The 25,487-nt window shown below is 41.6% G+C and overlaps 1 protein-coding gene across 1 annotated transcript in view; it reads left to right on the top strand.

The window, feature by feature from the left end:
• ACSS1 (acyl-CoA synthetase short chain family member 1) overlaps nucleotides 1-25,487 on the top strand; it is a 132,932-nt gene that overhangs the window by 48,813 nt on the left and 58,632 nt on the right. Inside the window, exons 5-8 of the mRNA XM_069768975.1 lie at nucleotides 6,699-6,851; nucleotides 6,938-7,085; nucleotides 9,007-9,144; nucleotides 12,239-12,331. Coding sequence (XP_069625076.1) covers nucleotides 6,699-6,851; nucleotides 6,938-7,085; nucleotides 9,007-9,144; nucleotides 12,239-12,331 — 532 coding nt within the window. The remainder of the gene's footprint in view (nucleotides 1-6,698; nucleotides 6,852-6,937; nucleotides 7,086-9,006; nucleotides 9,145-12,238; nucleotides 12,332-25,487) is intronic.

The following is a 25,487-nucleotide window of genomic DNA, read 5'->3' as shown; positions in this document are numbered from 1 at the left end:
TCCTTCTAGGGGGTATGGTATGCTCCCAGACAGGGAGCATGTCCTGCTGCGGGCAAGCCTGCCCGGGCACTGCTCTGCAGACAGGTACTTCCTGTTCCTTTGAGGCTGCTGACCAAGCCCCCCTTAATTAACCTCTTACTGTCCCTAAACTGCAGAGATTACATTACACAATGGTAGAACATTAAGATAATACAAACACAGCACAAAAATTGCAGTAATATATTAATGTATAATCCACTGTTAAAGTTCCACATGGGGGACCACATACAGGGAAGGAGAGAGGGAGCAACCGATGGTTCCCGCCACCTCCTTACACTAGGTTTCTCATCTCTTCCTGTCAAAAAGACATTAATGTTCAGTTGAGCCACGTGTTTATATGTAGGTGAAACTGGTGAGCTAGCGATCAGCTGGAAGTCCAGGCAGGTTTCAATCTCGTGTATATGGTCAGCTTTACTCTACGGTATTTGATCTTCGACCAGTTTAGTCCACACCAGGTGTATTATGAAGAATTTACTGATATTTAGAAATCAACTTGGTGTGGGACCTGCAACCTTGTGCTTCAATATGGTGATGACTTCATAATAATAATAATAATTTTATTTGTATAGCGCCAACATATTCTGCAGCAGTTTACATTTTAGAGGGGACCTGTACAGACAATAAAGGACAGTACAGAATAACAATAATCACATAAATCAACAGATACCAAGAGGAATGAGGGCCCTGCTCGCAAGCCCACAATCTATGAGGAAATAGGGGAGACATGAAAGGTGGATGGTCACAATTTCTTGTAACGTACGGTCCAGCCATCAATGTAATAAATTGGGTGTTAGATGATCTGGTCACCAACCAATATGTGTATGGACACAGAGGACAATTAAAGGGAATCTGTCACCACATTTGACCTTTCTACACATTTACCCTCCAGGCACCATCCACCCCGGACCCTGGAAGAGGTCACTTATTTAAAGTGATAAAAGATGATTTCTCAGCAACAACGAAGATGATTTGCGACATACAGGGAGGACTGTTTTCAGCAGTCTATAGCCTGTACGGCCATATTAATAGTTAAAATAGGTCAAATGTGGTGACAGATTCTCTTTAAGTGCATGTAGGATGTGTGAACGGATGTTACAAGGGTCTTTGTTTTGAAGAAAATTTTATATGGGTAAAACAGGGATAATTAGATAAATATGTTGAGGTGTAGGCCAGTTTAAAGAAATGCGTTTTTAGGCCACGCTTAAAACTGTGGCTCGCAGGAAGTCTTGGAGACTGGAATGGGAGATTCGGATTATTGATGATGTTAATCTTGGGTTATTAGCAGAATGGAGGGCACGGGTAGAGTAGTAGGCTGAGACTAGGGAGGAAATGTAGGGTGGTGCTGAAGCGTGGAGTGCTTTGTGGGTGAGAGTGTCAATATTGAACTCTATATCGGATGGGCAACCAGTGCAACGACTGGCACAGGGTAGAGGCATCAGTGTAGCAGTTGGCGAGGAATATGATCCTGGCTGCTGCATTCAGGACGGATTGGAGAGGGGAGAGTTTAGTAAGAGGGAGACCGATGAGTACAAAGTTGCAATAGTACAGGCAAGAATAAATAAGAGCAACAGTAAAAGTTTTTGCAGAGTCAAAGGTAAGAAAAGGTCAAATTCTAGAAATGTTTGTGAGGTGTAGATGACATGGGTGAGTGATCGGATGTGGGCGTGAAGGAAAGATCTGAATCACGTATCACCCCAAGACAGCAGGCATGTTGCTGGGTAGTAATGGTAGAACTATGGTAGAGATGGAAATATCGGGCATAGGTAGGTTAGTGGAGGGAGGAATCACTCTTAATACTAAGGTGGCCCCATACACATTAGATGGCTTTCAGTCAAACGATGGTTTGGCTGACCGCAATCTCTCCTGACTACTCCATACACAGTAGTGCTTGGCTATGATAGAACTAATGCCAGACTCCTCTTATTGCGGTTTATCTCTCCAAGAACAAAAGAATGCAAAAAAGAGCAGTCTGAATTTGGACATGCGGTTCCTTATCAGAAGGCCCCAATAAAGATTAGACTGTCGGCTGAGCATACTGATATGGGCGAGTTCGGCTGACGTTATTATAATGTGTATAAGAACTTAAGATAAAAGTAGGCACATTAACCTGTGGTAGATATTGGTTTGTTTTGAAGGAGTTTGTTTAGAAAGCCTCCACAGTCAGTGAGTGGCTGTCAGCTACAGTATCTCTTCCAAATTTCCCATACAGTGTTCAGCTGAGCTGAGCATTCATGTATTATCAACAAGAAGAAAGGAGAAATTCGCTGCCAGATGGCTTTTGGTGGCTTATCTCCCAGGAGAACAAAAGGGTTGGGTGGCAAAATTCAATCTGCCTGATCCTTTTCTCCCCTGAAAAATTAGGACTCCCCCATTATATTTTGATGTGTATATGGGCCTTTGGCTGTCACCTGCCTTAACTATTGGCATCACTGAAGGGCATGTGACTGCTGAGGCCAAGGATTGGTTGCAGCGGTCGTGTCTTGAAAGCTTCTATGTTGAATCATCAAGGAATTAAAGTACAGTGGGGCAAAAAAGTATTTAGTCAGTCAGCAATAGTGCATGTTCCACCACTTAAAAAGATGAGAGGTGTCTGTAATTTACATCATAGGTAGACCTCAACTATGGGAGACAAACTGAGAAAAAAAAATCCAGAAAATCACATTGACTGTTTTTTTATCATTTTATTTGCATATTATGGTGGAAAATAAGTATTTGGTCAGAAACAAAATTTCATCTCAATACTTTGTAATATATCCTTTGTTGGCAATTACAGAGGTCAAACGTTTTCTGTAAGTCTTCACAAGGTTGCCACACACTGTTGTTGATATGTTGGCCCATTCCTCCATGCAGATCTCCTCTAGAGCAGTGATGTTTTAGGCTTTTCGCTTGGCAACACAGACTTTCAACTCCCTCCAAAGGTTTTCTATAGGGTTGAGATCTGGAGACTGGCTAGGCCACTCCAGGACATTGAAATGCTTCTTACGAAGCCACTCCTTCGTTGCCCTGGCGGTGTGCTTTGGATCATTGTCATGTTGAAAGACCCAGCCACGTTTCATCTTCAATGCCCTTGCTGATGGAAGGAGGTTTGCACTCAAAATCTCACGATACATGGCCCCATTCATTCTTTCATGTACCCGGATCAGTCGTCCTGGCCCCTTTGCAGAGAAACAGCCCCAAAGCATGATGTTTCCACCACTATGCTTTACAGTAGGTATCGTGTTTGATGGATGCAACTCAGTATTCTTTTTCCTCCAAGCACGACAAGTTGTGTTTCTACCAAACAGTTACAGTTTGGTTTCATCAGACCATAGCACATTCTCCCAAAACTCCTCTGGATCATCCAAATGCTCTCTAGCAAACTTCAGACGGGCCCGGACATATACTGGCTTAAGCAGTGGGACACGTCTGGCACTGCAGGATCTGAGTCCATGGTGGCATAGTGTGTTACTTATGGTAGGCCTTGTTACATTGGTCCCAGCTCTCTGCAGTTCATTCACTAGGTCCCCCCGCGTGGTTTTGGGATTTTTGCTCACCGTTCTTGTGATCATTCTGACCCCACGGGGTGGGATTTTGCGTGGAGCCCCAGATCGAGGGAGATTATCAGTGGTCTTGTATGTCTTCCATTTTCTAATTATTGCTCCCACTGTTGATTTCTTCACTCCAAGCTGGTTGGCTATTGCAGATTCAGTCTTCCCAGCCTGGTGTAGGGCTACAATTTTGTTTCTGGTGTCCTTTGACAGCTCTTTGGTCTTCACCATAGTGGAGTTTGGAGTCAGACTGTTTGAGGGTGTGCACAGGTGTCTTTTTATACTGATAACAAGTTTAAACAGGTGCCATTACTACAGGTAATGAGTGGAGGACAGAGGAGCCTCTTAAAGAAGAAGTTACAGGTCTGTGAGAGCCAGAAATCTTGATTGTTTGTTTCTGACCAAATACTTATTTTCCACCATAATATGCAAATAAAATGATAAAAAAACAGACAATGTGATTTTCTGGATTTTTTTTTCTCAGTTTGTCTCCCATAGTTGAGGTCTACCTATGATGTAAATTACAGACGCCTCTCATCTTTTTAAGTGGTGGAACTTGCACTATTGCTGACTGACTAAATACTTTTTTGCCCCACTGTATTTGCTGCTCTTTCAGTTCTTATTTTTAAGTCGAACAACTTTTTTAATGTTCATCATTTTTTTTGCAGTGTTTTATTACAATATTTGGAGACAATCTTTGTAGAGCCTTTACATAGGAGCAGCTCCTCTCAAATGTTTCTGTATATTCTCCAAAAAAAATGTGTTGGCCCTTCTGTTTCTAATGAAAATTACCTCTGTGCATTATCATTCCACTACAGTAAAAAGTACTAATAATTATCACTTGCAAATTTGATGAGTTTTATCCAAAGATATAATATGTGATATTTCGGCCTTCTCACCTGACCTTCATCAAACACCAGACTGCAGATGGATTGATGGTACGTAAGTCATTATTAGCGCGTGTGGGATTGTGAGATGCTCCTATACCTTCTGATATCTTATCCTACACTCTACTCACTGTTTGAATTGCACATATTTTTAACCCATTATCTACCAATGTCCTTTTTTTGGGACGCCTAATCTTTAGCTTCTAGCAACTAAGATTTTATCATTTTTGTAATTAGGTCCAATTTTTTGTGTTGTGTTTGTAAAATCAATGCTTTCAAAATAGGAAATCATGTCATTGTCATTTTTAATTGATTATTGGGATGCCCTTTTCTGAAAAATCCGTACTTGTAAAAATTTTAATTTGGCAAGTAATGGGTTAATAATTGATTACTCTAAGTGTACGTTCCCACATTCAGGATCTGCTGCGGTTTTGATGCTACAGAATGTCCGCACCATTTCCGCCCCTATTATGCAAATTAGCAGACACGCATTTACATTTTTTACACATGCGGATTTTCCTCATTAATGTAAGTCTACGAGGAAAATCTACATGCATATCCGCAAGAGAAATTGACATGCTGCAGATCTGAAAGACGCGCCACATGTCAGTGTCTGCGCGTGATCTGCAGGTGCACATAGATTCTCAGTGGACATGGGATTTCTAGAAATCCCATCCACTATGCTGTAACATCTGCCAGCTGCGGTTTTGATTCTGCATAAATACGCAGCATCAAATCCTGACCTTGGGAATGTACCCTTAAAAAGAAACAGTGCAATGTTCCTTGTCTACCATGTTATACAACTCCCATTATGTACACTATGTGTACACCGCATATTGGAGTATAAATTTATCTAAACTCTGCTGACTTACATTCTTTACAGCATGTATGGCTGGATACAATCCCGTTACTACACCATGTGCGCTAAGACTGCAATCTTATGTTTTGTGAAGGTCAGAAGACCAAGCCATCACTTATTATAACTTTGGATTGTGTAACAATAAACTCACCTAATTTGTAAGTTGTTGAGTTCTTTCTATTGTATTGAAGGGGTTGGATGTGACCCTACGTAAACACAAGAGCCAATATTCTTAATGGAGTACTGTGTTCTATAATGTAACATTTTATCATCCACTGATCAGTTAGCACTGATTGCACAGCGTTAGAGTGTATAGAGGCAAATTTTATTGGTAAGAGAAATAGTAATTGTCAGTTTCCAATTTATTCATAAATTTCCAGAAGTAGAGTTAAATAACATAATATAAAGCTCTAAGAGAAGATGCTCCATAATTCTAATAACAATACCAATGCTTGCTAAAATATTTGGATTCCTCTGATGATAAATGTGTAGCCACTGCTCAGTGATCTATTTTTTTTTTTTTGTGCTTTTTGGCTACCTGGAGTCTTGTCTTTTTGCTTCCCTTAGACAGCAATCATAATTATACTGATCATCTCCTATCTGTTTTAAAGCAAAATGAGTTGTGCACCCTGACACAATAGTTGGAGCACCAGCGTTTTCGGCTACAATTTATAGGACTGTACACAACCTAGTTGTCAGAATGTTTCGTTACATTTTCCACCGGACCCCTTTCGGTGTTGAATTCTTTACTGTCATAGGACAGTGTTCCATGGATGGTTTTCTTTGATCACATCATTCTTGATATACTCTTGAAACCGTTGCACCAGAAAGTTGGACAAGATCGGCAATTTTTTTAAATACTTTTCCTGGTTATTCTAGCACCGATGACTATTTCTTGTTCAATGTCCCATTTTCCACTTTCTAGAATTTAGACTCCAAAAACTCTGAAATACTTAAACCAACAAATGGCAGTTACACCCTACACCCCCCCCCCCCAGGTCCAGTTTTGGCTCCCTGACGCTGGTCAGGTTTTGGTGTTTTGGCTTCACCAGTGATGTGACTTTGACAGCTCACATCACCATTGTTGCCAATCACTGAGCTTGGCTACTCGTGTCGTCTTCCTAAGCATAACTGCTGAGCTCAATGATCGGCTACAACGTTGATGCACTGTATTGACGTGAAATCAAAACACTGAGACCTGAGAAGGGGCAAGGGAAAAAGTTCTGGACTCGGGGATGGGTGAGTAACTGCTGTGTTGGTTATTTTATGTATTGGAGTTTTGGAGCTTTTGAGGTCCACTTTCTGGAAACTGGAACAACCCTTTAATGCACCACGTTTGCAATTTTTTCTGCCATCACAGATCTCTGTTTGTACATGTTTTGGCAGGAAATGGCCAAAACAGATCCAGTGTGCCCTCCAGAAAGTATGGACAGTGAAGATATGTTATTTATGCTGTATACATCTGGCAGCACTGGGAAGCCAAAGGGAATTGTGCACACACAGGCTGGTTATTTGCTGTATGCTTCCCTGACGCACAAGGTAAGTGTTTGACGGCGATGTGCTTTGTTTTTAATTCTGTAATATCACACCCAGTTTATTATCACTAATAGCTGTTTTCCTGCTAGTACGTCTTTGACTACAAACAAGGGGATGTATTTGGATGTGTTGCTGACATTGGCTGGATTACTGGGCATAGCTATGTCGTCTATGGACCACTCTGCAATGGAGCCACCACTGTCCTGTTCGAGAGCACTCCAATATATCCAGATCCAGGTGAAGAGATGAGGTTTATGAGCGTATTTCCTTCTGTTATTGAAATGACTTTTCATTAGTTTAGGTAAACATGTTATCTGCAGTGATTAGTGCCTCCAATAGCAACATAAGATAATGTGGCCATATGTAAGCTGCAAGATAAGCAGTATATTCATTTATACAAGTGGCAAAGAGGAAGGATCATTTCCAGATGTCCTACAGACATTTAGTTCTGGCGACAATCATTTTTCTGTGAATTAATGTGATCTTTTTATAGCGATAGTTACTAGGTGCATAACAAACTCAGCACGTGTGGCCATCTAAAAAGGCTGTTTTATCCCGTATAGGAGTAAAGGGCTAATGTTTCTTCTTGGTTAGAAAGCTGGAATAGGAAATCTTATAGGCCATGTGTGCTCCATGGGAACGAATATGCAAATTAGTTCTCTATCAAACGAAAGAAAGATGTTGTATAAGTGTCATCTATTGAAGGTAGCTACCCTGTAAGCCACTGTGCAACCTGTAGAGAGCCTTGAAATATGACTAAGGATATAAGCAAAACCAGAGTCCCCTCCAAATTAATATCTTCAGATGGTTCTTGATACTCATCAGCTGCCTTCTGGGAGAAAAGGTATGCAAATGAGCTCTTCTACACAGGAAAGAAATCTGCTCTCTAGTGCCACCTTTAGGTAGCTACCCTATAAATTAGTGGTACCGAGTCTTCAGATGTAAATCTATGTCTTTTAGAGGACACTCTGGTTTGATTTCTATTCTTAGTCATGTAGCAATGCTTATTAAAGAGAACCTGGCCGGTCCTCCATGCCCTGTGCATATAGGCAGAGACGTGCAGTCACGTGCACCAGGTGGGGAAGAGCTGCCTCCTGGGACCTTCCAGTCCGACTAGTCAATAGCATGGCTTGGTCCCCGGAGGCTATTAGGAGTGTATTTTTCTCTAAAACACCCCAGCATTTCAGAGCCAAACATACGTGGCTGTGATCATGGAGCCAGTGTCTTATACATTCAGCCTATGGATTGGGTGGCATGTACCAGGTTCTCATTAAGTCAAGCAATCTTCTTACAGGGGTTGTCCAACAGTAAAAAAATGTTTTCGCCATAGATCGTTTGAAAATAACAAATGGAAGCATACTCACTTTCCTAGCCCCCATAGATCTAGGGCAGGCTGCTCTGGAGTGCTGCACCGACTCCGGAAACGGTGTCTGATCCATTGAGAATTCACTACACTGGTGAAACCTATGATCGGCTTATTAGCACCCAATTATACCAAGGAGCTGGTATAATTCTGCTTATATGACTAGAATGTGCCATATTATTCTGATCAGTGATGGTTTTTGAAGAGACCGAGGCCCCATTGACAGCCATAATCTAGTGTGTTGTTTCACATAAAATACTAAATCCCCTTATTATTTCCACTTGCTCTTCAGTTTAAAGCCCCCTGCTCCCTACGGGTTGGATGTAAAAACAATGCCTGGTGGTAATTTATCCATGTTACTTGCTACGACCGCTAAGTACAGGTGCACACAGCACAACCTCCTGCATTTATGCATTAAACTATGGTTCAGCACTATTTCTAATAAATCACAAAGGTGTTGAACTCTCTGCAAATACAAACCTCATCAAACCATTTTTTTCAAAACCTATTGACTTTGCAGAATTTACGAGATTGAATAGCTGCCATTTTAGTGATGTTGTTGAGTCGTAAAATTTTTAAAAGAATATTTTCGTGATTTCGACTGGGTGTTCATCACAGAATTAGTTTGGCAGGTACGTAGGTGACATTCAGACAAAAGCTCTTGTGACTTTTATTACTGTATAATGTGCTTTAAGCATGACATTTACAAGTGAGCTGAAATGTTCTGCCATGGACTGTAACATGCGGATGATTTAGATTATGTTTCCTATAAAGGTTGCTGCTAATGTTCCTTAGGTCGCTATTGGGAGACAGTGGAAAGGTTGAGGATTAATCAGTTTTATGGCGCACCAACTGCAATACGCCTACTGCTCAAATATGGAGATGAATGGGTGAAGAAATACGATAGGTCATCTTTGAAAATGCTGGGTTCAGGTAGGAGATGAGGACCAATCTAATGCCTACATTTGTGCATGTTGTAAGATTCATTATAAATGGGTTGTCCCCCCCAAAAAACACAAAAATCAGTTTTCTGCAAGATAGCTCATAAATGTATGATCTGTGAAGGTCCAAACTCTAGAAACCCCTCGATTCACGAGAAATGGGATCTCAAAGTCTCCTTTTGGAATAAAGCATTGGTGAGCATGTGCGACCACTACTCCACTAACTGTATGTTACCTAATGGTTGCACATGCTCACTACCACTCCATTCACATAGGGGACTTTAGTTGTCTTTAGTTCTCTTGATCGGTGGAGCCCCCCTGCAATCACAAACCCCTTAATGGTTTAATAAACTTGACAACACTTGTTTCTGGGTAAGAAGTTAAGAGAAATGTGAAATGCATCTATTGGAAAAACAAAAACAGCAACATTTTTAACAGATGCAACATTTTTCATACCATAATAGAGGTGAAACGTAAAGAGTACCTGTGGTTTCCCTTTACATGAAAGAAAACAATGGGCAGCCACAGATTGTTGAATTTACCAATTAACATCTATTAAAAAATTGCTGGCAAGTGTCCCTAATGGACCCCTAAAGGAGACAAATTTTGAGCAAAATTTGGATTCTAAGTTACAGATTGTAGAATCGATGCTTGCAGATCAGAACCCAGGAATAAAAAGTCACAAATTTTATTATATAACATGAACACCATAAAAAAGGTTATACCACAAAAGTGGTGCCGAGATGTTTTCAATTAGTCCCATTGTTATAGACCTTTTAGTTGTGTACGTGACTGGTATTGGTACACTGTGTCTGTGCACCTGAAAACAGACTTAAAGGGGTTGTGCAGCGACAGAGTACATGTTAATCAACACATCTTGGAATGAAGATAAGTTTCAGAATTGAATGTGTTAAACAAAATGTCCCTGTGCTGAGATAATCTTATAAATGTGTCCTGCTGTGTACTGTGTAATGGCTGTGTCTGACTGTGCAGGAACATGGTCTGATCATACCACATCTCCTGGGCAGGGGAAGAGGTATAAAGGTACCGTCACACTAAGCGATGCTGCAGCGATACCGACAACGATCCGGATCGCTGCAGCGTCACTGTTTGGTCGCTGGAGAGCTGTCACACAGACAGCTCTCCAGCGACCAACTATGCCAGTAACCAGGGTAAACATCGGGTTACTAAGCGCAGGGCCGCGCTTAGTAACCCGATGTTTATCCTGGTTACCAGCGTAAAAGTAAAAAAAAAACCAAACACTACATACTTACCTTCCGCTGTCTGTTCCTCGGCGCTCTGCTTCTCTGCCCTGTGTAAGCACAGTTCCGGCCGCTGTGATTACACAGGGCAGAGAAGCAGAGCGCCGAGGGACAGACAGCGGAAGGTAAGTATGTACTGTTTTTTTTTTTTTTTTACTTTTACGCTGGTAACCAGGGTAAACATCGGGTTACTAAGCGCGGCCCCGATGTTTACCCTGGTTACCAGCGAAGACATCGCTGAATCGGCGTCACACACGCCGATTCAGCAATGTCAGCAGGAAGTTCAGCGACGAAATAAAGTGCTGGACTTTCTGCAGCGACCAACGATGGCACAGCAGGATCCTGATCGCTGCTGCCTGTCAAACTGAACGATATCGCTATCCAGGACGCTGCAACGTCACGGATCGCTTGCGATATCGTTCAGTGTGACGGTACCTTAAGTGATTATACAGATGACATAGCAGTGGCTTGCAGCGACTGCTTTCTGTGAGGTAAAACATTTCCCATCCTATTTTATCATTGGAATGAGTTATTTTGCCAAGTCTCCCGTTCCCAGTGCTCATCATAAATCAAGTTAGTGAGTTAGGAGCTCTGTCTGCCGCTGATCTCACATGTCATTGACTTGACATATGATGAGCTGAGTCTGCTGGAGACACAGTAGAAACACTTGCTCCTGTGACAAAACAGACAGGGAAATATGTTATCTCACAGAAAGAATCAGCTTCGATCACCTGTCAATATACTCTATTTTGTTTCCTCACCTGGCCATGAGCTAACCATGTTCCTGCATGGTCAGACACAGCCATTACACAGTACATAGCAGGAGGACATATATAAGATTATCTCAACGCACGGACATTTTTTAACACATTGAATTGTGGAACCTATTGTTATTCCAAGATCTACTGATCTACAGACACCTTAACAGAAACCCAAAGGAACCCATTGTAGTCAGTGAGGTTAGTCTGGTGATCCTTTTCCTGCATATATTACATTTTTCTGTTTCTATATTGGAACAGAAAAAGCAGAATTTATATCACAGGTAGGAACCCAGCTTACCATAGTTCATTCTTGACCTTGGACTTTTTTACTTCTGTATGTTTGACACTATACACAAATAAAGGTTACTTACATGATAAACTATAATATAGACTGTAGATTATGCCGGATGTCTTTTTTATGAAGGTCACAAAGAACAACATATGGTAAGTTTCCTTCATTATTTCTATCTGTAACATTGATGGAACGAAGTAGTAGAACAGTCAATAAAAGTATTATTTTTACGAGTCACAGTATGCCTTCTATGTGTCTCATAACATTTTAAAATGTTCAGGTTGTAAAAAGCAAAAAAGGAACAAAATGAAGCTTTTGGTTAAATATTGCACATTCACGAGACAGCAGAGCATCAGGAATTCACATGCAGGTTAATCGAGTTTAGTAGTTGGTAGTATTATATGTCACACTTAACAAGGGACAGGAAAGAAATATATCTTGGTACCGTGTTAGCCAGTGGATAGAAAAATATTTAGAATTAATGTACCGCATCTTTATGGAACTAAAACCACTTCTGCTGAGGACTCTCAATTCTAAATATTTTTCTTAACAAGGGACAGAAATTCCTGCTGTCATTCTCAAAACACTAGAGAAACAAACACATTACTGGGACCTGGTTGACTCCTGTGATATTGTCACATGCTTTGGAAAAAGTTGCCCTGTCTGAACTTGTTTCTCCTTGTCCCGCTCCACTAGGTCACTGCCATTAATCCAAACAGCTCAATAAATGGTAGAAGCTTTGGCTTCATTAACCTTCTTCTATCATTTCAGTGGGTGAGCCAATAAATCATGAAGCTTGGGAATGGTTTTACAATGTGGTCGGGGATGGAAGGTGCGATCTTTTGGACACGTGGTGGCAAACAGGTAAATCATTCTGATAAGTGAGACTATCTACAAAACTCACATGAAGACTGTGAAAACAGATATGAAATATATGTAAAATGGAACATTGAAACATGCCAATTTCAGCCCAAAAACGCACCGTAACGAGGACTGATCGAGTATGTCCAAGTCTACCAGCTTGCATACTGTTCTACAGGCCGACAAATACTGATGGGAACAGAATGATTGTTAATTTGATCGTTCTGTCCCCCTATAGCATCTTGTTATCTGCAGCACATCTTCCGTTTACATAGGACGATGTGCTCCCGATAACACAGGGGAAGATGTGCTGCCAGTAACATAGGAGAAGTTGTGTTGTTGTTGATTTTTGTGCTAGAATGAAAGATTTGATGCCATGATGAAGGAACATTTTGCTTTTTTGTTGGTTGATCATCATTCTGTTTATGCAGGCCAATAGTAGGTAAAAAGCGTTTCTATGAATGCTTCTTCACCATTGACCAGCCTAAATGCATAATAATACTGGTCATAATGGAGTCCTATTGGTGCCTTTTTTTTTCGCTGGCCCAAACTAATCTCAGATGCTGCGATATGCGGCATATGTGCCTTTTGAACATCAGATATTTAAAATTGTATCTTTTATTACTTCTAGAATTTGTCTTGGAATTTTAGAAGTTCTTGTTCAGACTCAGTCCAGATTATTAAGATGTCATAGATGTAACGGTTATACAGCTCCACAGTCCACCGTTTGTACTGGAATTATTTTTTCATCCATTATTTGGAAAAAAATGAAACAAACAGAATTGTGAATCTTTATACCATTGCACCATACACCTGCTCCTCGGCTGAAGCTGCCATCTTTGACCATCCTCCCACTTGGCTACCCTAGGTTAGTTATCTTATTCTCTAGCTCTAAGTGCAAGCGGATCCATACCTTTGGTCACCTTTGCTTGTTTCAGCCAAGGTCTTGAATAAAAACTGAACGTTGCTGCAGTTAGTTCTCCAAATATAAATGTCTGTAATTTATCTCAATAATTACCGTAAGTCACTACACTACAGTTTGGATACATGAAATAAGAAATAAAGAATAGCAGCACAGCAAAATGTATCCCACTAATGTAACCGTAGGGTTGAACAGATATGTGCTGGGGTATTCTAATAGAATGGACCAACTGCCATCTGCAGCACAATGGCTCAGTGGTCAGCAGTGTTGCTTTGCAGGATGGTGGCTCAGTGGTTATAAATGTATCCCACCAATGTAAGCATAGAATTGCACAGATATGTGGTGGGGTGTTCTAGTCGAATGGACCTACTGCCATCAGCAGCACGGAGGCTCATACTGATAGGGAATTTAGATTGTGAGCCCCAATGTGAACATTGATGACAATATCTGTAAAGCAGGGGTGTCAAACTGCATTCCTCGAGGGCTGCAAACAGGTCATGTTTTCATGATTTCCTTGCATTGCACAGGTGATAATTTAATCACCTTCAGAGAATGATTCCAGCACCCTGTGCAATGCTAAGGAAATCTCGAAAACACGCATGGTTTGAGGCCCTCGAGGAATGCAGTTTGACACCCCTGCTGTAAAGCGCTATGGAATATGATGGTGCTATATAAGTGAGCATAAAAAAGAAAAAAACAGCTTCTTTCGTCTTCGACTGCATGTAAATAATTCATTCAGGATTATTGTTAGGGTGCGGGGGACAAAACACAAACGACATTGACGTAATGGTGAATGGTTTGCTAAGGAAAAGTTTTATGATGATCCCATCATTCTTGAAAAATGAGTGTTGGACAACACGGGGCCCTTAGACGCTTGTTAGGGTGATTTTGCTTTGTCTTTTGCAGCATCGTTTTCCCTTTTGCTTCGAGAAAGTTACTGGCAGCCAATGGAGGCCAAAAGAGTGTTGGCTGCTATATGTCCATATATCTTATTTTTTACTGTATGAAATAGCACAGTCAGCTGAGCTACTCCTAACAGAATTATCCAACAACAAAGTGTACTGTGCGGTGTCATATTATTATTTTGTTTTACAGTGGGAGTCTCTGCATTAAAGATTGTGTTATACTCTGACTTCTACAGGAGATATACATAGGCGAAACTTCAAAACGCAGTGTGTAAGCAGCCTTAAATGGGCCTGCGTCTGTACTTACTCTAATGCTATAGCATCAGCCTGTAGATAATTAACATGCCCAAGCCCCATATAGAATAATCTTGTTACGGTACTTTATCGTTGGTCTGTAAAGTTCACATGCCTACTCAAATATCTTCTCAAGTGCAGGAATTTTCCACTACAAAGTTCTTTCCATATGGCTAAAATTGTAACGTAGCATCTATTATCATATGTTTTATTAGACGCAACCTTCTATTAAGACTTTACATAAAGTGAACATAGATTTTTTTTTATTGCAGAGACAATTGTTTTTAATATCTTTACCGTAGTTTTTCAATTAATTCTGCTGGATATTTTCTATGCTTCTTGCAAACATCTCTTAACCTCATCACGCCATGTCCATTTTCCGTTTTTTTTTTTTCATTGTTTCCTCCCCCGTCTTCCAACAGGCACATTTTTTTATTTTTCTGTCAATACAGCCGTATGAGGGCTTTTTTTTTGGACAAGTTTTGATGGCATCAATGATTTTACCATATAGTATACTAGTGGAAAGCGGGAAAAAATTCCAAGTGCATTGAAAAGCACCAATCCACCTGCGGATGTTAAAGGCACATGATATTTGATCAAATCAGCTGTCATTTGTGGGGAAAGATACGGGCTCAGCCTGAAGTCTGATCCCACATCGAAGTCAGAGACACAACATACAACATAAATATACGTCATATGTCGTAAAGGGGTTAAAGAGTAACCATCGTTTTTAATTTCCGAAAACAATAGTACACATGAAAGAAATAAACTTTGTATTACACACGTGGTCAAAATTGTTGGTACCCCTCGTTTAATGACCGAAAAACCCACAATGGTCACAGAAATACCTTGAATCTGAAAAAAATAATAATAAAAAAGATCTATGAAAGTTAACAAATAAAAGTCAGACATTGTTTTTCAACCATTCTTCCACAGAATTAAAAAAAAAATAAAACTCATGAAATAGGCCTGGACAGATAAGATGGTACCCCTGAAAATAATGTGACAAAACGGACATGTTAAATGAAGGTGTGTCCACTGACTAGTATTACAGGTGTCTACAATCTTGGACTCAGTGAGTGGGCCTATATATAGGGCTACAGATACTCACTGTGCTGTTTGGTGACATTGTGTGTATCACACTCAACATGGACCAGAGGAAGCAAAAGAAAGAGTTGTCTCATGAGATTAGGAAGAAAATTATAGACAAACATGTTAAAGGTAAAAGTTATAAGACCATCTCAAAGTAGCTTTATGTTCCAGTGACTACAGTTGCACATATTATTCAGAAATTTAAGATCCATGGGACTGTAGCAAACCTCCTTGGAAAATTGATGACAAATCAAAGAGATGAATAATACGAATGGTAACAAAAGAGCCCAGAAAAACTGCTAAACAGGTTAAAGGTGAACTTCAAGCACAAGGAACATCAGTGTCAGTTCGCACCATCCGTCATTATATGAGCCAAAGTGGACTTCATGGGAGACGACACCATTGTTGAAAAAAATTATAAAAAAAAAGCCAGACTCAAATTTGCCAAACTACATGTTGACAAGCCACAAAGCTTCTGGGAAAATGTCCTATGAGCAGATGAGGCAAAAATTGAACTTTTTGGCAAGGCACATCAGCTCTATGTTCACAGATGGAAAAATGAAGCATATCAATAAAAGAACACTGTCCCTACTGTTAAACATGGAGGAGGCTCTGTTATATTCTGGGGCTGCTTTGCTGCATCTGGCACAAGGTGTCTAGAATCTGTGCAGGGTACAATGAAATCTCAAGATTATTAAGGGATTCTAGAGAGAAATGTGCTGCCCAGTGTCAGAAAGCTTGGTCTGAGTCGCAAGTCATGGGTCTTGCAACAGGATAATAACCCAAAACACACAGCTAAAAACACCCAAGAATAGCTTAGAGGAAAACATTGGACTATTCTGAAGTGGCCTTCTATGAGCCCTGACCTAAATCCTATAGAGCATCTTTGAAAAGAGCTGAAACTGTTGTGAATTCTGCTCTTGGGTTCCCTCCAGTGGTTGTAGGTGGGAATGCAGTTGTCTCTGAGTCGCAGTCCTGGCCAGGTGTATCTGCTGATTGCAGTTCTGACTGGGATATTTTGGTGTGCAGGATTCATTAGTCCTTGCCAGTTGTCAATGATTCTTGTGAAGTGTTGGATCACTTTCTGGCTTCTCCTGCTTAGCTGCCAATTCAGCAAAGATAAGTGTCTGTTTCTTTTTCTGTGGCACACATGCGGTGTGCTTATATTCTGTGCTATTCATTTGTTTTTCTCTTGTCCAGCTTAGACTGTGTCAGTGTTTTCTCAGTCTTGTTGGATTCTCTGGAGTTGCAGATATACGCTCCACATCTTTAGTTAGATGGTGGAGTTTTTGTATTTTCTGCTGTGGATATTTTCCGAAGGATTTTTAATACTGACCGCTTAGTATCCTGTCCTATCCTTTCCTATTTAGCTAGTGTGTGCCTCATTTGCTAAATCCTGTTTCCTGCCTGCGTGTGTCTTTTCCTCTACTACTCACAGTCAATATTTGTGGGGGGCTGCCTATCCTTTGGGGTTCTGCTCGGAGGCAAGATAGAATTCCTATTTCCATCTATAGGGGTATTTAGTCCTCCGGCTGTGTCGAGGTGTCTAGGTTTTGTTAGGCACACCCCACGGCTACTTCTAGTTGCGGTGTTAAGATCAGGGTTTGCGGTCAGTATAGTTACCACCTACTCCAGTGAAAGTTTTCATGCTGCTCCAAGGTCACCTGATCATAACATGAAACATGCCATCTGGAAAAGGCAACCTTCAAACATGAGACAACTGGAGCATTTTGCTCTTGAAGAGTGGACCAAAATACCTGTTGAAAGGTGCAGAAGTCTCATTGACAGTTACAGGAATCGTTTGATTGCAGTGATTGCCTCAAACGGTTGTGCAACAAAATATTATGTGAAGGATACCATCATTTCTGTCCAGGCCTATTTCATGAGTTTTATTTTTTTTTTAATTCCGTGGAAGCATGGTTGGAAAACAATGTCTGACTTTCATTTGTTCATTTTCAAAGATTTTTTATTTATTACTTTTGCCGAATTCAAATTATTTCTGTGACCATTGTGGGGTTTTCTGTCATTAAATGAGGGGTACTAACAATTTTGACTACGTATGTATATCATATCAGAGAAATATACAGTGCCTTGCGAAAGTATTCGGCTCCCTGGAACTTTTCAACCTTGGTTATATTTAATTTTTGTGGAAATTCAAAAACTGAAAAGTGGGGCGTGCAATATTATTTGGCCCCTTTAACTTAATACTTTGTTGAGCCAACCTTTGCTGCGATTACAGCTGCAAGTTGCTTGGGGTATGTCTCTATCAGTTTTGTACATCGAGAGACTGAAATTCTTGCCCATTCTTCCTTGACAAACATCTCGAGCTCAGTGAGGTTTGATGGAGATGTGAACATCAGTTTTCAGCTCTTTCCACAGATTCTTGATTGGATTGAGGTCTGGACTTTGACTTGGCCATTCTAACACCTGGATATGTTTATTTGTGAACCATTCCATTGTAGATTTTGCTTTATGTTTGGGATCATCTTGTTGGAAGACAAATCTCCGTCCCAGTCTCAGGTCTATTGCAGACTCCCAAGAGATTTTCTTCAAGAATGGTCCTGTATTTGGCTCCATCCATCTCCCCTTCAATTTTAACCATCTTCCCTGTCTCTGCTGAAGAAAAGCAGGCCCAAACCATGATGCTGCCACCACCATGTTTGGCAGTGGGTATGGTGTGTTCAGGGTGGTGAGCTGTGTTGCCTTTACATTAAACATGTCATTTGGCATTGTTGCCAAAAGGTTCGATTTTGGTTTCATCTGACCAGAGCACCTTCTTGCACATGTTTGGTGTGTCTCCGTGTCTCCCGGGTGGCTTGTTGCAAACTTTAAACAACACTTTTTATGGATAATTTTGAGAAATGGCATTCTTCTTGCCACTCTTCCATAAAGGCCAGATTTGTGCAGTGTACGACTGATTGTTGTCCTATGCACAGACTGTCCCACCTCAGCTGTAGATCTCTGCAGTTCATCCAGAGTGATCATGGGCCTCTTGGCTGCATCTCTGATGATCAGTCTTCTCCTTGTTTGAAATGAAAGTTTACAGGGACGTCTGGGTCTTGGTAGATTTGCAGTGGTATGATACTCCTTCCATTTCAATATGATCATTTGCACAGTGCTCCTTGGGAAGTTTAAAGTTTTGGAAATCATTTTGTATCCAAATCTGGCTTTAAACTTCTCCACAACAGTATCACGGACCTGCCTGTTGTGTTTCTTGGTCTTCATGTTGCGCTCTGTTCTTCAAACAGAACCCTGAGACTATCACAGAGCAGGTGCATTTATGCAGAGACTTGATTACACACAGGTGGATTATTTTTATCATCATTAGGCATTTAGGAGAACATTGGATCATTCAGAGATCCACAATGAACTTCTGGAGTGAGTTTGCTGCACTGAAAGTAAAGGGGCTGAATAATATTGCACACCCCACTTTTCAGTTTTTGAATTTCCAGAAAAATTTAAAATAACCAATAAATTTCATTCAACTTCACAATTGTGTTCCACTTGTTGTTGATTCTTCACCAAAAATTTACATTTGGTATCTTTATGTTTGAAGCATGATATGTGGGAAAAGGTTGAAAAGTTCCAGGGAGCCGAATACTTTTGGAAGGCACTGCACTTCTTTCTACTCCATGACTGATCATTCATTCTTAAAAATCCTTAATTCTTAAAATTTATATTCAGTGAAGACAAATTTTTGCTTTACTGAGAAATGGAAATGGCACTTACTACTGATAAGCTTTTTAACAGAGGGGACGGGAAAAGAGAAGGTCAGAACTAAAGGCATTCTTTCCAAAGTGAGCCTCTGACGCATACGGGAATAAGACATGGTCAGACACATTGGATAGCTGTTGGCTGACGGTTATCTCTTTGATCCTTCCCCCTATACAGGTAAACTATATATGATGCTTGGGGAGGGGAATAAGGAGCACCCTACACAACAGATTGGTTTCGGGCAAAAAAATGGTTCCGCCGATCGTTCGTCTACAAGCTATCGCTTCCAATTCTTTCGGCGGAGAGAGCGCTTTAGTAATGCTCTTGCGTTTTCTAAGACAGAGCCTCTTCCAGACTCAGGTGGTTTTTTATGTCAGCATGAACAATTGATCAGCAGTTTGAAATCGGATATGTTGTGGACGAAGGACAGCCACAGGACAAGGGGTGCAGTAGCAATCCGTAGACACGCACAAAGATTAGATAGTATAATATGAATATTTACTAATCAGTTTAGAGAAGGAAAGAATGGTAGGTAAACAGTGTATACGTAACAAATACAATGAGAGCAGTTACTCTCAATAACACCGACTAAGAGTATACACAGGTATACAGTTATATGCAAAGCAAAATACAACGTGATTAACCATTTCTATGCATACATAAATCAAATGACAGTGTTGTGCCAGTACTTCAGTAATCACAGATATATAAAAAAGAAAAAGTTTGGGCTGAACGCCCTAGCCAGCTCACCGACTGCCCCAGGTGCACGGAACTCCATCAAGATCTGATGTGAATCTGCAAAGTACAAAAATGAATGTTTCAGCTCCTTAAAGCGATTCATTTATTCTTCCAAGTAGTTAAAACACAGCAAATGGCAGAATCCTCTATGTATGTGGACAGGCACACCAGGCACTGGTGGCCAAGCGATGCGTTTCGATCCTAGTGTGGATCTTTGTCACAGCTCATTACAAATTCCCTGAAAAGACCTTCCCCTTTAATTGGACGCCCAGGGCCACGGACCGGGTCACAGCCACTGTGACATCCCTTTTAAGACGGGACCTGTACCGATTACCCCACGGCCCTGGCAGAGCGCTCCATATCCATATATCTTAATGAAGTGTCCACACACCGTCTCTGCAGTTTGGTTGCGGGTCGGTACGGCCATCGCAAACTTTGAAAAGTTATATATCATTACTAAACAGGACTGGAGTCCTCCTTTGGCGGCCTGACCAGTAGATAATCGATCATCAAGATCTCCATTTGACCAGGGGGTGACTTGAGTCGGCGCCCTCTGGTCCAGTGTCTTTACCAGCTCGCAAACTCTGCATTGCTGGCAGACTTCTCTGATAATCTGCTCCAACTGAGGACCGTACACAAATCATTGAATAAATTTGTAAATTTTCGCTGGACCGAAATGAGCACTTTTCTCAAGGCCCTTCTTAGCCACACTCCAAGCTAGGCTGCTAGGGATCACGACTTGCCACTTCTTTTCTCTCTTTGATGGCACATACACTGTCCGGTACATTATGCCATCTGTAACATCCTGTAACATCTGCTGATGCAGAATCTTCCATCCATCTGAAGACAATTCGGCCTGAGCCATTACTTAAGGCCATTCCCCTTCCAGTAGCCAGCTCTTGATAATCCGGATTGCAGGGTCATCATCTTGGGACTGCGCCTGTGAGGCTAGTCACAAGCCACGGCCAGGCCGTGAGTCAGCGAAGTCAGGCATTTTGGGGTCAATACCAAAAGAGCACGTAGTAAACCAAGGGAAAATACAAAGTCGTAAGTCAGGTCACATGCCAGGGTCAGAATACCACAGAAATAGCAGATAAGCAAAGGGGCAATAACAAATGGATAGTCAGAACATAGTCCAAAGGTCAGCAGCAGAATATCAGATGCAAAAGGACAATAACAAACGGGTAGTCAGAACACGGTCCAAAGGTCAGCAGCAGATGATCATAACTTACAGCACAGGGAACAGGTGAACACACCCGAGAGCACAAGCATGGAACAAGCTTTTGACTGGCAGTGATCTGGGCCAGACAGCCAACCAAAATAGCAGGGAAATTACCAAGAACAGGGAGCACCTGTGGAAATCTGTTCAACTCCCAATCACATAGGTTAATGGAGCTGTCAATCAAAGTACTTACAGCTCAGCACGCCCCAGCACAGGATAGGATGACAGAGCTGTCCATCACAGAATCCCAGACACTCTGAGCAGATGAATCTGACAGCGCACATTCAGCCTTTGTCCTGCTGAGCAACACCATCTGGCCTGCTGTTACTCCATTAATCTTGGCTACGGAGGTTTCATTCTACGTAAGTCTGGTATCTCCATTTCTTCTTCATCATCCACCTCTCTGGAGGAAATAGAATGGCTGACTCGAGACAAAACATCAGCATTTGCATTTTCTTTGCTAGAACGGTACTTCATGAAGTAATTAAGCTTCACCATTCGGGTGACCCACCTATTTCTGGACCCCCTAGTTTGCACTTTGCAGATGAGCCAATGGATTGTCAGTTCAGACCAAGACCTGTGCTCCAATGAGGTATTCGGCGAACTACTCAGTCATGGCCCAGACGAGCGCCAACAGCTTCAGTTTAAGGAACTGTAGTTATCTGGGTTTCGTTTGGAGTTTCTCATTCTTACGCTATTACTTTTTCCTGTCTCCCTTGCTCCTAGGTCAGCACTGCTCCCAATCTGTGAAGAATTCCATCTTATATAGAATGAATGGACAGTCATATTGAGCATATGCCAACACCGGGGCATTGGTCAAGACTTCTTTCAGCTGATCCAGGGCTCGTTGCTGCAAGGGTCCCCAGGCAATGGGACGATTCTTTAGACTTTTTGCGGTTCCTTTCAGTAACTTGTGAAGAGGCTCAGCTATCTTAGCGAAGTTTGAAATGAAACGTCGATCATATCCTGTTAGGCCCATGAAGACTCGGAGCTCTTGAAGAGTCCATGGCGGCGGCTAGCTTATTACAGCATCCACTTTGCTTCCTGCCGGGCTGACTCAACACTAAGGCTTACGTGCCCTAGATATTCAATTTCTGTCTGAAACAAATGACACTTTTGAGGCTTCAACTTCAGTCCATGGGCTGTAGATGGGTCAGCACTTCTCATAGTCTTTGTAGATGTTTCTCAAAGGTGGCTGCATGAACGATGATGTCATCCACATAGATCAAGATTCATTCAAAATTCAGCTTTTCCAAACAGTGCTCCATTAACCGCTGAAATGCTCTAGGTGCAATGGTGAGTCTGAAAGACATTCAAATGAACTCATATAGGTCCATTGGTAAAATGAAAGCTATCTTGGGCTTGTCTCTTTCAGCCACTGGAACTTGTTATTAGCCACTTGCCACATCTAAGGTGGAGAAATATTTGGCCTGTCGAAGCACTGTCAGGGACTTTTCCACTCTAGGCAAACCGTAAGTGTCTCATACGGTGACACTATTCAACTTGCGATGGTCTACACAGAATCTCAAGCTTCCTTCCTTCTTTCAGATGAGCATCTTCGGTGCTGCCCATGAACTCTAACTCTTCTGTACTACTCGACTACTCAGCATCTGTGATGGCATGGCTTATACCTCCTGTTACGGGATAGGGGAAATTTGTTAATATCGCTCACAGATCGGAGGTGTGTCTCCTGTCGGAATCTCATGTTCAATGCGGGTTGTACATCCAGAATCATCTTCAATTCCGGAGAAAGCAGCTTTAAACTCCCATAACAGGTCTTCTATTAGCTGAATTTGTTCAGAGGAGAACTGACTGGTGTCCAGTCATATTAGTTTGAGGCTCTTCCAGCCATTCCTCTCTGGAGTCAGCTCTGTCCTCGGGGCTTCGGAAGCAGTAACAGTTCACGATTCCTGTTCCTTTAGCAATCAGGGCCAGTTGGACTTCGCGGACTGTCTCTCCATGCACGTACTAATCCGAAACTTTTTCACCTGCACAAAACATGACAGGAGAATGATGCACATTGGCACACTGAATGGCTACGTATCCATCCACCAGTGTCGCCATAGTACATGCGATTATCTGGCCTTGTCCGGATCCTGTTGGCTTCTGGGGCTCAATAATCACTTCTATTCTGTTGAGTCTTCGGTGGCTTCCCACATCCATCTAGGATAATATTTTGACGCCCTGTTAGGACCGTCGCAATCCCCACCACTTCATCTTTTGGAACACTGTAGTGAATCCCACATACCAGGCTCAGTCTCTGAAACGCCTTCTGTGTAGGCCAAGGTTTGGTGACTCTCTGCCAGTATCCTGTGCCAGTTTTGTGGGGCATCAACAGATGTAAGTCACGCAGGACATTCATGTATAATATAATCAAGGTTCCTCACCATGAATCCCCATCCACCAGCAAGACCCCTTTTTGACCCACATCCAATCTTCACGTGCATCCACACTATCCCGTGGACTGGAATATTTGTCTGGTTAATGGCCATCAGTTTATTCAGTTTTCTTCACTCATAAAGTGGTTACCAAAATGGGTCTCAAAGTACTCCAGTGGCGTTGCATAGTCGTGAGCTCCTGTATCTACTGGGCCGCACACGGACTTGTCTTCAATCAGTACGTCCATCACTGGACTTCAGGACACCATGTTCTTAAGGCATTTCAGGCCTTGCCTACATAGGGCATTTCCTCCTCATTTAAATGTCCTGGCTGGGTTGGGGGCAGTTGTGGGAGACATGCCATGTTTCTCGGCACCTCCAGCATATTGGGCCCGGGGTAGAGAGCGTTCAGGTGTTCTAGTGCTTGGTCCTGGTTTGTAGGAGGTTGTCATTGGGGGTGGGTCACGCTGCGCTTGGGCTCTCCGGTCACGGGTCTCTTCTGGTGGCCTATACAAAGGGACCTTTGTCAGATGTCTCAGTTCTTCCCACCCCATCTTGCGAGGTCATGCTTCCCCCACTTGATGGGGTGACTTTCTTAGTTAATACAATTGCCGAGACAGTTCCTGGATTGCAGTCCTTATCTTAGCCAAGGAATCGAAATGCTGATATTCAGCCTGGACTCCATGTCCTCTGGGGCCATACATCCGCAAAGTGCTGGAGCCCATATAATCCTCACCTTCACAAGCCACAGCTTCTGCGGCAACCTGTGCAAACTGAAGTGTCTCATTCATTCGTATCTGATCCCGCAATATCCGCCTCAGAGATGAATCCATCAGTCCCTGAACAAACTATAATTCAGGATGGTGTTAGTATCGGTAAAAATAGAGGCTCCAGTCTTGCATTTTTTTGGCAGGTCTGAAACATTATCTATAAACAATTTATACTTGTAGATGCTTTCGCCTTCTTGCTGACACCGATTTTTTTAAATAATTTTATTTTATAACATTTTTCAAAATAGTATTACAGAAAAGAAATAGTCAAAATCCTTCAATACAAGAACATATTTCTTAAGATAGCAAAAATGTATGCAATTTCTAACAATAAACAAATTTGTCATCAATATTGAGTAGGCTCATTGTAATAAGTTTATATCTCAATATATTGCTTGAGACAAAAACATTGACCCTACAAGACACAGACAGAAGGGGAAGGAGAAGGAAATTAAACCTATACTTATTATATGATCCATAGCAACTAATGATCGCTGCCTTTATTAGTAGTCTCTCTGAACCCAATACGTGTCCCAAAGAGTCCAAACTGCATTGAAATGATCAATAGTATTATTCAACATAGCAGTGAGATATTTGGCAGGTGAGCGACTAGGACAGGTGATCCCGTGGACCCAGTGGCCTATACCGCACTACCATACCCAGTCACTTTCTGTTCTGCATTGTGATGCTATACCCTGCTCGCAGCGCCAAATGAAATGTGGACAAGGGATGGCTACAAAAGATGGGGTACAACAACAATCCGCAGACACGCACAAAGATTAGATAATATAATATGCATATTTACTAACCGGTTTAGAAAACAAAGAAGAGAATGGTGGGTAAACAGTGTATAAGTAACAAATAGTATGACAGCAGTTACTCTCAATAACACCAACTAAAAGTACACAAAGGTACACTTGAGCAGATAAATGTGAGCAAAATACAACGCGATTAACCCTTTTTATGCATAAATCAATAAAATGACAATGTCCTGCCAGTACTTTAGTAATCGCCTACTCTAAGCAGTTTTTAAAGAGTCTCTTACAGAAGATATCTTTTCTTCTAACTAACTGAACATCTATAAGGCTATTTATATATGCACATATACAGATGTAAAATGGTAC

This window comes from Ranitomeya imitator, chromosome 5 (genome assembly GCF_032444005.1).
Source record: "Ranitomeya imitator isolate aRanImi1 chromosome 5, aRanImi1.pri, whole genome shotgun sequence".
Classification (NCBI taxonomy): Eukaryota; Metazoa; Chordata; class Amphibia; order Anura; family Dendrobatidae; genus Ranitomeya; species Ranitomeya imitator.
Note: the sequence above shows the minus strand (reverse complement) of the source record. Positions and strands in the feature narration are given on the sequence as shown.